Source organism: Oryctolagus cuniculus, chromosome 17, assembly GCF_051225735.1.
Source record: "Oryctolagus cuniculus isolate XC-2025 breed Fujian yellow rabbit chromosome 17, ASM5122573v1, whole genome shotgun sequence".
NCBI lineage: Eukaryota > Metazoa > Chordata > Mammalia > Lagomorpha > Leporidae > Oryctolagus > Oryctolagus cuniculus.
The window spans coordinates 2,050,113-2,062,760 of NC_142883.1; the positions used below are offsets into that span (position 1 = coordinate 2,050,113).

Genomic DNA, 12,648 nt, shown 5'->3' on the forward strand with positions numbered 1-12,648 from the left:
CCCCCTTGAGGTCTGGCGCGCGGCCAGCCGCCCTGATTACCTCGCGGCTGTGAGACGGACAGCGCTGCTACCCGTCCCGGCTCGCCGCCGGGCTCCCTCTGGTTCAGTTTATTTATTTTAAATTTATTTCATTTATTTGAAAGGCAGAGGTACAGACAGAAAGGGAGACACAGGGACAGGAGCTTCCATCCTCAGGTTCACTTCCCCAATGGCCGCAGGAGCCAGGAGCCAGGAGCCAGGAGCGTCCTCTGGGTCCCGCGGGGGTGCAGGGGCCCTGGCCCATCCTCCACGGCTTTCCCAGGTGCATCAGCAGGGAGCGGGATCGGAAGTGGAGCCCACATGGGATGCCGGCGCTGCAGGCCGAGGGTGGGAGGCTTCACCCCCCACACCACAGCGTGGGCCCCCTCCCTCCTCTGTGGCCACAGTCCCACTGGGCTGAGGCCTCCCGGCCACCCTAGTTAAAGACCCTGTCTCCTGATACAGTCGCACTGGGTCTGGGCTCCCATGGGAGTTTGGGGAGGACACAGGTCTCCCCGTAGCAGGTGCTGACGCCCCCGAGCAGGTTTGGAGGGGCAGCAGGGTGCACACCCACTACCTCCACGCCCACCCTCCGCCTGCCGGGCTGCCCCAGCTCACGCCCCATGGGTCCCAGCTGGAGGCTCCGTCCCCCTGAGGGGACCCCGGTGCCCCTGAAGGAGGCGTTGGCCTTAACATTGCACCAGGAGGAAGCTTGGTGTGGTTGGGAGCTGGGAGGCCTGTGCCCGCTGTCCTGGCTGTGCCCGCTGTCCTGGCTGCGTCTGACGCTGGCGACGCTGCTCGGTGAATGCCAGCCTGTGCAGACATCAGGAGTGCCTGAGCGTTGTGCCTGCCCCCGCCCCATGCCTGCTGTGACCGTGCCCACCCAGCAGTCATGTTCGCTGGGCTCCATCCCTGCTGACGACACCCGGCCAGGTGTCAGGCCTGCTCGCTGCAGTGTCCCCCTGTGTGTCGTGTCAGCTACAGGTGTGCCACCCCCTCAGTACAGTGTCCCCCTGGGTGTCGTGTCGGCTACAGGTGTGCCACCCCCTCGGTGCAGTGCCCACCTGGGTGTCGTGTCGGCTACAGGGGTGCTACCCCCTCAGTGCAGTGCCCACCTGGGTGTCATGTCGGCTACAGGTGTGCCACCCCCTCGGTACAGTGCCCACCTGGGTGTTGTGCCCACCTGCTGCCCCCCAGGCACAGTGCCCACCTGGACACCTTGTTCTCCGGGTGTCGTGTCCCCCTGCTGCCCCCGGGCACAGTGCCCACCTGGACACCTGTTCTCCTGGTGTTGTGCCCCCCTGCTGCCCCCGGGCACAGTGCCCACCTGGACACCTTGTTCTCCTGGTGTCGTGTCCCCCTGCTGCCCCCGGGCACAGTGCCCACCTGGACACCTTGTTCTCCTGGTGTCGTGTCCCCCTGCTGTCCCCGGGCACAGTGCCCACCTGGACACCTTGTTCTCTTGGGTGTCGTGTCCCCCTGCTGCCCCCGGGCACAGTGCCCACCTGGACACCTTGTTCTCCTGGTGTTGTGTCCCCCTGCTGCCCCCGGGCGCAGTGCCCACCTGGACACCTGTTCTCCTGGTGTTGTGCCCCCCTGCTGCCCCCGGGCACAGTGCCCACCTGGACATCTTGTTCTCCTGGGTGTTGTGTCCTTGCTGATGGGTGCCCTGGGAATGCTGCCCCCGGGCACAGTGCCCACTTGGACACCTTGTTCTCCTGGTGTCATGTCCCCCTGCTGCCCCCTGGCACAGTGCCCACCTGGACACCTTGTTCTCCTGGGTGTCGTGTCCTTGCTGACAGATGCCCTGGGAATGCTGCCCCCGGGCACAGTGCCCACCTGGACACCTGTTCTCCTGGTGTCGTGCCCCCCTGCTGCCCCCGGGGACAGTGCCCACCTGGACACCTTGTTCTCCTGGTGTCGTGTCCCCCTGCTGCCCCCGGGCACAGTGCCCATCTGGACACCTTATTCTCCTGGTGTCGTGTCCCCCTGCTGCCCCCGGGCACAGTGCCCACCTGGACACCTTGTTCTCCTGGGTGTCGTGTCCCCCTGCTGCTCCCGGGCACAGTGCCCACCTGGACACCTTGTTCTCCTGGTGTCGTGTCCCCCTGCTGTCCCCGGGCACAGTGCCCACCTGGACACCTTGTTCTCTTGGGTGTCGTGTCCCCCTGCTGCCCCCGGGCACAGTGCCCACCTGGACACCTTGTTCTCCTGGTGTTGTGTCCCCCTGCTGCCCCCGGGCGCAGTGCCCACCTGGACACCTGTTCTCCTGGTGTTGTGCCCCCCTGCTGCCCCCGGGCACAGTGCCCACCTGGACATCTTGTTCTCCTGGGTGTTGTGTCCTTGCTGATGGGTGCCCTGGGAATGCTGCCCCCGGGCACAGTGCCCACCTGGACACCTGTTCTCCTGGTGTCGTGCCCCCCTGCTGCCCCCGGGGACAGTGCCCACCTGGACACCTGTTCTCCTGGTGTCGTGCCCCCCTGCTGCCCCCGGGGACAGTGCCCACCTGGACACCTTGTTCTCCTGGTGTCGTGTCCCCCTGCTGCCCCCGGGCACAGTGCCCATCTGGACACCTTGTTCTCCTGGTGTCGTGTCCCCCTGCTGCCCCCGGGCACAGTGCCCACCTGGACACCTTGTTCTCCTGGGTGTCGTGTCCCCCTGCTGCCCCCGGGCACAGTGCCCACCTGGACACCTTGTTCTCCTGGGTGTCGTGTCCCCCTGCTGCCCCCGGGCACAGTGCCCACCTGGACACCTGTTCTCCTGGCGTTGTACCCCCCTGCTGCCCCTGGGCACAGTGCCCACCTGGACACCTGCTCTCCAGGTGTGCCAGCGTGGGCCTTTGCTGCAGGGCCACAGGCCCCCTTCCATGAGAGGCTCTTCCCCCTGACCCCCGCCCGCTGGTCCTCTCTGTCCCCCCACAGCGGACGATGGCGGCTTTGAGATCGGCGCCTACAACAACAGCGCCATCGTCACCCCTCACCTGGACGCCCTGGCCCGCCGCAGCCTCGTCTTCCGCAATGCCTTCACCTCCGTCAGCAGCTGCTCCCCGAGCCGCGCCAGCCTCCTCACCGGCCTGCCCCAGGTGAGGGTGCTGCAGGGCGGCGCCGGGGCCCAGTCCTCCGGGTGCCGCCTCAGGGACTGGGGGCTCGGCCCGCAACCCCGACCTGCTTCCTGCCTGGGCGTGTGGCTGCTCTAGCGACCTCGCGTGAGTCCTGCCGTTCGTGCCCTGTGCCCATCGGGTTGCTCCAGGCTGCAGCAGGCGTCGCGCTCCCGGCCTGTGTGGCTGCTCCCCGTCCGTCTGTTTGGAACCCTCGGTCACTTGCACTTGTTGGCTGCCATGCGCGTTCTGTTACGTTACCATGGACAAGCGTGCTCTGCCCGCGCGTCCCAATCCAAGAGACTGAGATGCAGGCGAGCCGTGGGGAGGGGAGCAGCCACGTCTGGGCAGTGGGCTGGGGCCCGAGCGGGAGCCCTTCCCTCACCTCTAAACAGTGGCAGAGTTTTTGTAAGATTTTTTTTTTTTTTTTTTTTTTTTGGAAGGCAGAGGGATAGGGATAGAGATAGGGAGAGAGAGACAGAGAGAGTCTTCCAACCACCGGTTCACTCCCCAAATGGCCACTATGGCTGAGGCAGGGCCAGGCTGAAGCCAGGAGGTAAATCCAGGTCTCCCACGCGGGTGCAGGGCCCGCGTCTCCCGCTGCTTTCCCAGGCGCACTAGCAGGGAGCTGGCTCGGGAGTGGAGCAGCCGGCCTGGAGCCCAGGCTCGCAGTGGCTGCCGGTGCCGCAGGCAGCAGCTCAACTGCGCCACCACGCGGGCCCCTAAATAGTGGGCGTCGCAAGGGTCAGCGATGTCTTTGACAAGGTAAAACAGGCCACGAAAGGGACCTGGCTCTGTCCTCGCCGCACCTTGTGTGGTCCTAACAGCAAGTGGGAGAGGAGAGGCCAGCAGAGAGGAAGCTGGAAGTGCCCGCAGCGCTTGCCTCCGTCGCTCCAGACCCCGCCCCTTGCTGCTCTCGCCGAGGGCAGCTCAGGGCCTCCTGGGGCACAGGGGCTCTCCAGGGTGCCGATCACCCCAAGGCTGGCCCAGCCGTGGGAGAGAGGCCGGGGCTCACGAGTCCTCGCCCGCAGCACCAGAACGGCATGTACGGGCTGCACCAGGACCTGCACCACTTCAGCTCCTTCGACAAGGTGCGGAGCCTGCCGCTGCTGCTCCGCCAGGCCGGCGTGCGCACAGGTGAGCTCCGCCGCGGAGGCTGAAGCCTGGGGGCCCCGTGCCTGGCCCTGCCGGGAGAGGAGGCCTGGGGTGGGGCAGGGAGCCGAGGGGCCTCTGGCCGGCGTCTCGCCCTCCCGCAGGCATCATCGGGAAGAAGCACGTGGGGCCGGAGGCTGTGTTCCCCTTCGACTTTGCCTACACGGAGGAGAATGGCTCCGTCCTCCAGGTGGGCCGCAACATCACACGCATGAAGCTGCTGGTCCGGAAGTTCCTGCAGACCCAGGACGAGGGCAGGTGAGAGGAGGCGGCTGGCGCCGTCCCGGGGTCGCGTCAGGAAGGGGGGACTTGGGGACACAGGCAGCGTGGGTCACAGGTGAGGTCGACAGCGGGGAGCAGTGGGGGGCACGCTGGCCCACCCGGACCTGGACCTGAGTACCGAGCCCCCCCATGCCCCCTACAGGCCTTTCTTCCTCTACGTGGCCTTCCACGACCCCCACCGCTGTGGGCACTCCCAGCCTCAGTACGGAGCCTTCTGCGAGAAGTTCGGCAACGGGGAGAGCGGCATGGGGCGCATCCCGGACTGGACCCCCCAGACCTACGACCCCCAGGATGTCCTGGTAGGCGGGGCCCTGGCCAGTCCCAGACCCGGGCACCTGGCCCCGCCCCTGAGCTGACAGCCCTCGCCCCAGCTCGTGTCGGGAGAGACCCTGAGAATCGGCAGCAGGTGGAAGCAGGCATCCAGGGAGACCCTGCTCTGGGCTCCTCTGTTCACAGGAGGAGGGGGAGGAGGAGGAGGAGGAGGAGGTCGTGGGCCCTGGCCGGCCTCCGTCTGCTCCCTCAGCTCCAGGGCTGGGCGCCCCTCCCCTCCCACTGACTCCTCCTCTGAGCCCCCGGCTCTCCCCAGGTCCCTTACTTCGTCCCTGACACGCCGGCAGCCCGAGCCGACCTGGCCGCCCAGTACACCACCATCGGCCGCATGGACCAAGGTGGGCCCACAGATCCGGGCACGGGGTGCCGGCTGGCTCAGGCCCAGCCCAGGGAGCTCCTACCAGGGGCAGCGTGAAGTGGGGCTCATGGGCAAGGCCCTGTGCCGGGGCTGGGTTCAGAGAAGCAGCCGGGTGTTGGGGGCACGGCAGCCCCTGCCTTGGGGCTGGCGTCGGGACCTCGGCCTGGGGCTGTGCCGGGACCCCGCTGCCCCTGGGCTGGGGCCTCTGTGTGCCCCAGAGGCAGGGTGCAGGCTCGGAACATGCTCCCAGCCGCAGGAGCTGGCGTGGGGTTCCCCAGGTGAGGCATATGCAGAACTTGGCGGGGGTGGAGGCCAGTTCCCGTTGTGGCCGTAACAGGAGCCACAGTAAGACTGGGGTGCTCACAACAGAGAGGAGCTCACGGTCCTGCAGGCCGGAGGCCTGACGTCAAGGTGGGGGCTGTCGCTCCCCCGGCTCAGGGAGGCCCCTGCCCCTCCTCTCCCAGCCCCGGGGGGCTCTGGGGCTCCTTGCAGCTGAGCCACTCCCACCTCTGTCCCCTCCCCCGCGTGCTGCTCTCTCGTCTCCATCCTGGTCTCCCACGTGGGTGCAGGGCCCCAGGCACTGGGGCTGCCTTGCTGTGCCCTCCTAGACACGTTCGCAGGGAGCTGGATGGGAAGTGGAGCACCCCGGACTCAAACTGGCACCCACATGGGATGCCGGCACTGCAGGCTGAGGCTTTACCCGCTGCACCACAGCGCCGGCCCCCTCTCTGTCGTGTTGGGACCCTTGTCCTGGTGGCTTAACCCTCACGGGGTCTGGGGCCCGCCTGGGCTCTTCAGGATGATCTGGTGCTGAGATCCTTGACTGAGTGTATCTGCAAACCAGGTCCCCTCACGGTCCGGGTGCTGACCCAAGCGCCTGGGCCTCTGCCACCCGACGGGAGGCCAGGATGGAGCTCCGGGCTCCTGGCTTCGGACTGGCCCGCTCCTGGCTGTTGCAGGCACTTAGGGAGTGAACCAGCAGATGGAAGATCTCTCTCCCTCTCCCCCTCCCCTCCCCCTCCGCCCTCTCCCCCTCCCCTCCCCCTCCGCCCTCTCCCCCTCCCCTCCCCCTCCGCCCTCTCCCCCTCCCCTCCCCTCCCCCTCCCCCTCCCCCTCCCCCTCTCCCTCTCCCTCTCTCTCCAAGTTAAAAATCATAGAGTGCTGAGATGCCTGGAGGTCGTGTGGCCCAGGATGGGGAGTGGGCCTGGGGTCTGGGCCTGGAAGGACCTCAGGGATTTATAAGGTCCCAAAAGTTGGCGTCCACCGGCCGGAGCAGGGAACCCGTGCACGGGTCTCCGCCTGGGTCTCTGACTGAGCCCTTGCCCCGCCCCCACCACAGGGGTCGGCCTGGTGCTCCAGGAGCTGCGAGAAGCCGGTGTCCTGAATGACACCCTGGTCATCTTCACGTCCGACAACGGCATCCCCTTCCCCAGCGGCAGGACCAACCTGTACTGGCCGGGGACCGCCGAGCCCTTGCTGGTGTCGTCCCCCGAGCACCCGCGCCGCTGGGGCCAGGTCAGCGAGGCCTACGTGAGCCTCCTAGGTACGGCCGGGACGGCGGGAGGGGGTCCTCGGCTCCCTGGCTGAGGAGGGGGCGGGCGCAGAAGAATGGGACCCCGAGAGTGACAGCAGCACCCTGGGTGCTGGCCGGGGTCTCGCCTCCAGACGGCTGCTCGTGCCCCCACAGAGGGGCAGCAGGGCCCCCTGGATGCCCGTGCCCCCACAGAGCGACAGCAGGGCCCCCTGGAGTGCCGTGCCCCCACAGAGCGACAGCAGGGCCCCCTGGAGTGCCCCCACAGAGGGGCAGCAGGGCCCCCTGGAGTGCCCGTGCCCCCACATAGCGACAGCAGGGCCCCCTGGATGCCCATGCCCCCACAGAGCGACAGCAGGGCCCCCTGGAGTGCCGTGCCCCCACAGAGGGGCAGCAGGGCCCCCTGGAGTGCCCGTGCCCCCACATAGCGACAGCAGGGCCCCCTGGAGTGCCGTGCCCCCACAGAGCGACAGGAGGGCCCCCTGGAGTGCCCCCACAGAGGGGCAGCAGGGCCCCCTGGAGTGCCCGTGCCCCCACATAGCGACAGCAGGGCCCCCTGGATGCCCATGCCCCCACAGAGCGACAGCAGGGCCACCTGGATGCCCGTGACCCCACAGAGGGGCAGCAGGGCCCCCTGGAGTGCCTGTGCCCCCACAGAGCGGCAGCAGGGCCACCTGGATGCCCGTGCCCCTACAGAGCGGCAGCAGGGCCCCCTGGATGCCCGTGACCCCACAGAGCGGCAGCAGGGCCCCCTGGATGCCCGTGACCCCACAGAGCGGCAGCAGGGCCCCCTGGATGCCCGTGACCCCACAGAGCGGCAGCAGGGCCCCCTGGATGCCGGTGCACTCCACACCGCAGGCCCCGGATCTGGGCAGTCCTGAGCTTCCGCTTGTCTGACGAGTTCCTGGGGGTGCCGATACTGTGGGCCCGGGGACCCCACTTGGACAACCACTGCACCCTGCTATGCCTTCCTCTGAGCGAAGGCCCACGTGGAGATGAGCAGACAGAATCACGGGTGTGGGAGACCCTGGGAGAGGCTGCGCGAGCTTCCAGTCCAGCCGGCCCCCAGGACCGTGCACCCCCCTCCCCGGCTCAGGGTCAGCCTTCCCCTCAGGCCCCACGCCAGGAGCCCTGCCTGCCTGAGGGCTTCCTTTCTGGTCCTCAGTGTCACCAGGTGGGGGCCCCTGGCTGTCCCTGCAGGGCTGGCGTGAGAGGCGCCAGTCGAGGCAGCGCCCCCTGGTGGTGGTGGGGCAGTGCGGTGGTTGCTCAGCCCTCCCGGAGCCGGCTGCCGAGCCGCCGCTTCCTTTCCAGACCTCACGCCCACCATCCTGGACTGGTTCTCCATCCCCTACCCCAGCTACGCCATCTTTGGCTCGAAGACCGTCCAGCTCACGGGCCGGTCCCTTCTGCCAGCACTGGAGGCCGAGCCCCCGTGGGACACCGTCTTCGGCAGCCAGAGCTACCACGAGGTCACCATGTCCTACCCTATGCGCTCCGTGTTCCAGCGGGGCCTCCGCCTGGTGCACAACCTGGGCTTCAGGACACCTTTCCCCATCGACCAGGACCTGTACGTGTCGCCCACCTTCCAGGACCTGCTGAACCGCAGCGTGGCCGGCCAGCCCACCGGCTGGTACACAGACCTGCACCACTACTACTACCGGGACCGCTGGGAGCTGTACGACCACAACCAGGACCCCCGCGAGACCTGCAACCGGGCTGGCGACCCACGCTTCGCCCAGGTCCTGGACCTGCTGAAGGCCCGGCTGGCCAAGTGGCAGTGGGAGACCCATGACCCCTGGGTGTGCGCCCCCGACGGCGTCCTGGAGGGAAAGCTCTCACCCCAGTGCCGGCCCCTGCACAACGAGCTCTGACGGCCCCTCCCAGACGGGCCCCAGCCCCGCCTTAGCTGACCGTGGGGGCGGCAGGCCACGCCCCCCCACGCTGGACGTCCCTCCCGCCTGGGCCTGGGGAGGAGACCCCTTCCCTCCTCCAGGGTGCTGCTGCCCGCTGAGGGGCACCTCCGTCCTCGCGGGCAAGGAATTCCAGGGGGTCTCTGGGACAGGCGGGACCCTGGTCCCGGTGGAGTTTTGTTCTCCAGTTGGAGACCGAGTGCTGGGGTCTGGGCCTCAGTCTTTGGATGCTTCTAGCCAGTTCCCTCCCCGCCTCCCGTGTGCCAGGTGGGCAGGTGCAGACCACGCTGGTGGAAGCTGGCGAACGGGCACAGGGCCGCTTTGCCGCCCCAGCTCGGGTTCCCCTGACCGGCGGCAGGCTGAGTGGGTGTCCGGGCGGAGGTCGTCCTGCTTGAGGGTCACCAGAGGCAGGGCGATGCCACAGGCACCGGCTCAGGCCAGCTCCCGGTGGACGACACCGGCACGGGCCACCGGCGATGCCTGGCCTGCTCCACGCCGGCCTGCAGGAGGGGGCTCTTCCCGCTGTGGGCAGGCCCCCGGCCCCCTGCTGCCCTCCCCCACTGACGCTGTGGGGGTGGGGTGGGTGAAAGCCCCGGCCTGGGCACGGGGAAAGCCGGTTCTTTCGTAAAACACGGGAGCTGCTTTTCTGAACTCGTTTGTTGTCATTCCAGCCCGAGCCCCAGAGAGCACCCGGAGTCACAGAGTCCGGGGCGGACTGGGGAGGTGGGAGGCGAGGCCCTGAGGTGCGGGGGCCCTGAGGCTCCTCACCCGAGCCGGGGGGAAGGTGCCCGGCCTCGCGACGCCAACTGGCCTCGTCCGGCAGGGTCTGTGCCAGCTTCTCCAGGCCCTCTCTGTTCCGGGGACCCCAGGCACAGCCCCCACCAGAGGAGTCCCTGTGAGGCAGAGTTCCCCGGGGTGCCTCGGCCAGCAGCAGCTGGGAGAACTTTGCTGGGCTGTCGGGGTACGTGGACTTAGCTTCCGCCCTGGGCTGGGGTGGCAGGGCCCCCGGGGGCTCCAGGACAGAGCCCTTCGACACACTGGGACGGGAGGGGAAGGTGCAGCCCCCGCGGACCCAGGTCGGGAGGCTGCCCCCAGCCCCGTGAAGGGCGGAGCAGGTGCCAGTGGCTTCACCGCCTGGAACCACACGTGGCGGGGGTGCGAGGTCAGACCCCGGCAGGAGGAACGGCTGGGCTGCTGTGCCCACAAGGCCCTGACCTCAAAGGGCAGTGCATTGACGTGCACACAGGGGTCCGCACAGCCCCGGTATGGATGGGGGTGGGGGTGGGCTCTGCTCTGTCCACACCACCCTCTTCTGCTCTGGCAATGTTGCTCTGCAACGGCCAGGCGGACACAGTGGGGCAGGCCATCCGGGTCGCTCCGGCGGTCAGGAGCCAGGCGGACACAGTGGGGCAGGCCATCCGGGTCACTCCAGTGGTCAGGGGCCAGGCGGACACAGTGGGGCAGGCCATCCAGGTCGCTCCGGCGGTCAGGGGCCAGGCGGACACAGTGGGGCAGGCCATCCGGGTCGCTCCGGCGGTCAGGGGCCAGGCGGACACAGTGGGGCAGGCCATCCGGGTCGCTCCGGCGGTCAGGGGCCACGGGGACACAGTGGGGCAGGCCATCCGGGTCACTCCGGCAGTCAGGGGCCAGGCGGACACAGTGGGGCAGGCCATCCGGGTCGCTCCGGCGGTCAGGGGCCAGGCGGACACAGTGGGGCAGGCCATCCGGGTCGCTCCGGCGGTCAGGGGCCACGTGGACACAGTGGGGCAGGCCATCCGGGTCACTCCAGCAGTCAGGGGCCAGGCGGACACAGTGGGGCAGGCCATCCGGGTCGCTCCGGCGGTCAGGGGCCACGTGGACACAGTGGGGCAGGCCATCCGGGACACTCCGGCAGTCAGGGGCCACGTGGACACAGTGGGGCAGGCCATCCGGGTCACTCCGGCAGTCAGGGGCCAGGCGGACACAGTGGGGCAGGCCATCCGGGTCGCTCCGGCGGTCAGGGGCCACGTGGACACAGTGGGGCAGGCCATCCGGGTCGCTCCGGCGGTCAGGGGCCACGGGGACACAGTGGGGCAGGCCATCCGGGTCACTCCAGTGGTCAGGGGCCACGTGGACACAGTGGGGCAGGCCATCCGGGTCACTCCGGCAGTCAGGGGCCAGGCGGACACAGTGGGGCAGGCCATCCGGGTCGCTCCGGCGGTCAGGGGCCACGTGGACACAGTGGGGCAGGCCATCCGGGACACTCCGGCAGTCAGGGGCCAGGCGGACACAGTGGGGCAGGCCATCCGGGTCACTCCGGCAGTCAGGGGCCGGCTGCGGTGCAGACAGGACACTGCGTCCAGGGCTCCCTCCGCTGCCCAGTGTTCCTGGAGGTTCCCAGCTGCTGCGGGCACTTCCTGTGTGGGCTACAGATGGGGTGGGCTCAGGGGAGAGCGAGCGAGGGCCGGCAGGAAAGTGGCCCGACTTGGCTTCCAAGCACGGAGCCCCAGCAAGCCGGCTGCTCACTAAAGACAACACACCCACCCAGACCCCGGGGCGCAGGCGGCCCCACCTCCAGGGAACGCAGAGAAGCCAGGACCTGGCCCACACCCTGCCCCTCAGGGGGCAGGGTAGGGAGAACCCCCAGGCTCTCCCAGTGGAAAGGGGGCCGCAGGCAGGATGGGTGTGGTTTGTCCCCAGCCTAACCCCAGTGGGGGTTCTCAGCACAGACTGGGTCGTGTTACCTGCCTGAGCCCCACCTAAGGGATTTCGCCCCTGGCCTTGGTCCTGGAGCTGCGGGGCACTGGCGGGTGTGGAGCACCGGCCCCTGTCCAGCCCCCTCCCGACAGGCACCTACTTTGACACTGTCCAGCTGGATGTCCAGGGGAGTGTGGGTGTTCCGAGGGAGAGGGAGGGGAAGTGCGTCCAGACCCCAGGGCTAGGAGGAAGCAGGAGCAGCCGCGCCTGGGGCTGGCACAGCCTGAGCTCCGCCTCAGAGCTGACCTGGCTGCAGCGGAACCTTGCAAAGGAGCGGGGTCCGGAGCGGCTCGCAGGAGAGGGCGCGGTGGCCGGGAGACTGGAGACTTGTAGTGGACGTCAGTTCTTTCTGTGTATCCACTCGGGACTCCAGCCAGCTCCACTCACTTTCTGAGTCCTGATTCGCCGGGCAGAGGTCCCCAGAGCTGGGACAGACCCCAGCCTGAGATCGCGGGGGGCCTGTCGGCAGGCACAGGTCCTGCGGGGTCTGCTGCGGCCAGGGGGCCCTCGGCTCGCACGCTTGGTCCTCCCCAGCTTTGTCCCCCTCCTTCTGGTGTTCGCCACATCCTGCCTTGGGGCCCAGCTCTTACCTCACCCTGAGGGACTACCCGCGGTGCCCCCAGACGCCTGTCCCTTGCTCCGGGTGACATACCCCTCCCGGCTCAAGTACTGACAGGACATCAGGTGGGGGCATCACACACCCCGCGGCACAGGGGTCCTGAGGGAGCCCCGTCAGCTCAGGGGGAGCTCTTGGAGGAGCGTCCACTTTACCAACTGACCCTGCGCTTCTCATCGGACGAGTCTGTGCTGAGCCTCAGACCCAGCAGGTGCTCCCTCAGGGAGGACGGAGGGACAGAAAGATGGGTGGGTGCACAGACAGATGGGCGGATGGACAGATGGACGGATGGATGAGTAGATAGATGGACGGATGAGTAGGTGGGTGGACAGGTAGGTGAGTGGGTGCACGGCTGGGCGGATGGATGGACGGATGGATGGACGGATGGATGAGTAGACAGATGGACGGGTGAGTAGGTGGGTGGACAGGTAGGTGAGTGGGTGCACGGCTGGGTGGGCTGATGGATAGATGGTCGGGTACAGAGGTGGATATGTGGGTGGGCAGATGGGTGGATGGATGGAAAGATGGGCGGGTTCATGGTTGGGTGGGCTGATGGGTAGATGGGTGGACACAGAGGTGGCTGGGTGGGTGGACAGGCCGGCGCGTGGGTGGACGCAG

The 12,648-nt window shown here is 68.3% G+C and overlaps 2 protein-coding genes across 2 annotated transcripts; both read left to right on the forward strand.

Annotated features, from left to right (window-relative positions):
• The first annotated feature begins 641 nt into the window (after nucleotides 1-641).
• Nucleotides 642-6,824, forward strand: SGSH (N-sulfoglucosamine sulfohydrolase). The gene is made up of 9 exons (XM_089318006.1): nucleotides 642-819; nucleotides 1,054-1,155; nucleotides 2,940-3,100; nucleotides 4,147-4,252; nucleotides 4,372-4,525; nucleotides 4,692-4,848; nucleotides 5,006-5,038; nucleotides 5,136-5,217; nucleotides 6,577-6,824. The coding sequence occupies exons 1-9, from the start codon at nucleotides 642-644 to the stop codon at nucleotides 6,822-6,824; spliced, it is 1,221 nt and encodes a 406-aa protein (XP_089174132.1).
• Nucleotides 6,825-7,485: 661 nt separating this feature from the next.
• LOC149121061 (N-sulfoglucosamine sulfohydrolase-like) lies at nucleotides 7,486-8,639 on the forward strand. The gene is made up of 2 exons (XM_089318007.1): nucleotides 7,486-7,642; nucleotides 8,080-8,639. Exons 1-2 carry the CDS (start codon nucleotides 7,486-7,488, stop codon nucleotides 8,637-8,639), a joined length of 717 nt encoding a protein of 238 aa, XP_089174133.1.
• The last annotated feature ends 4,009 nt before the right edge of the window (nucleotides 8,640-12,648 follow it).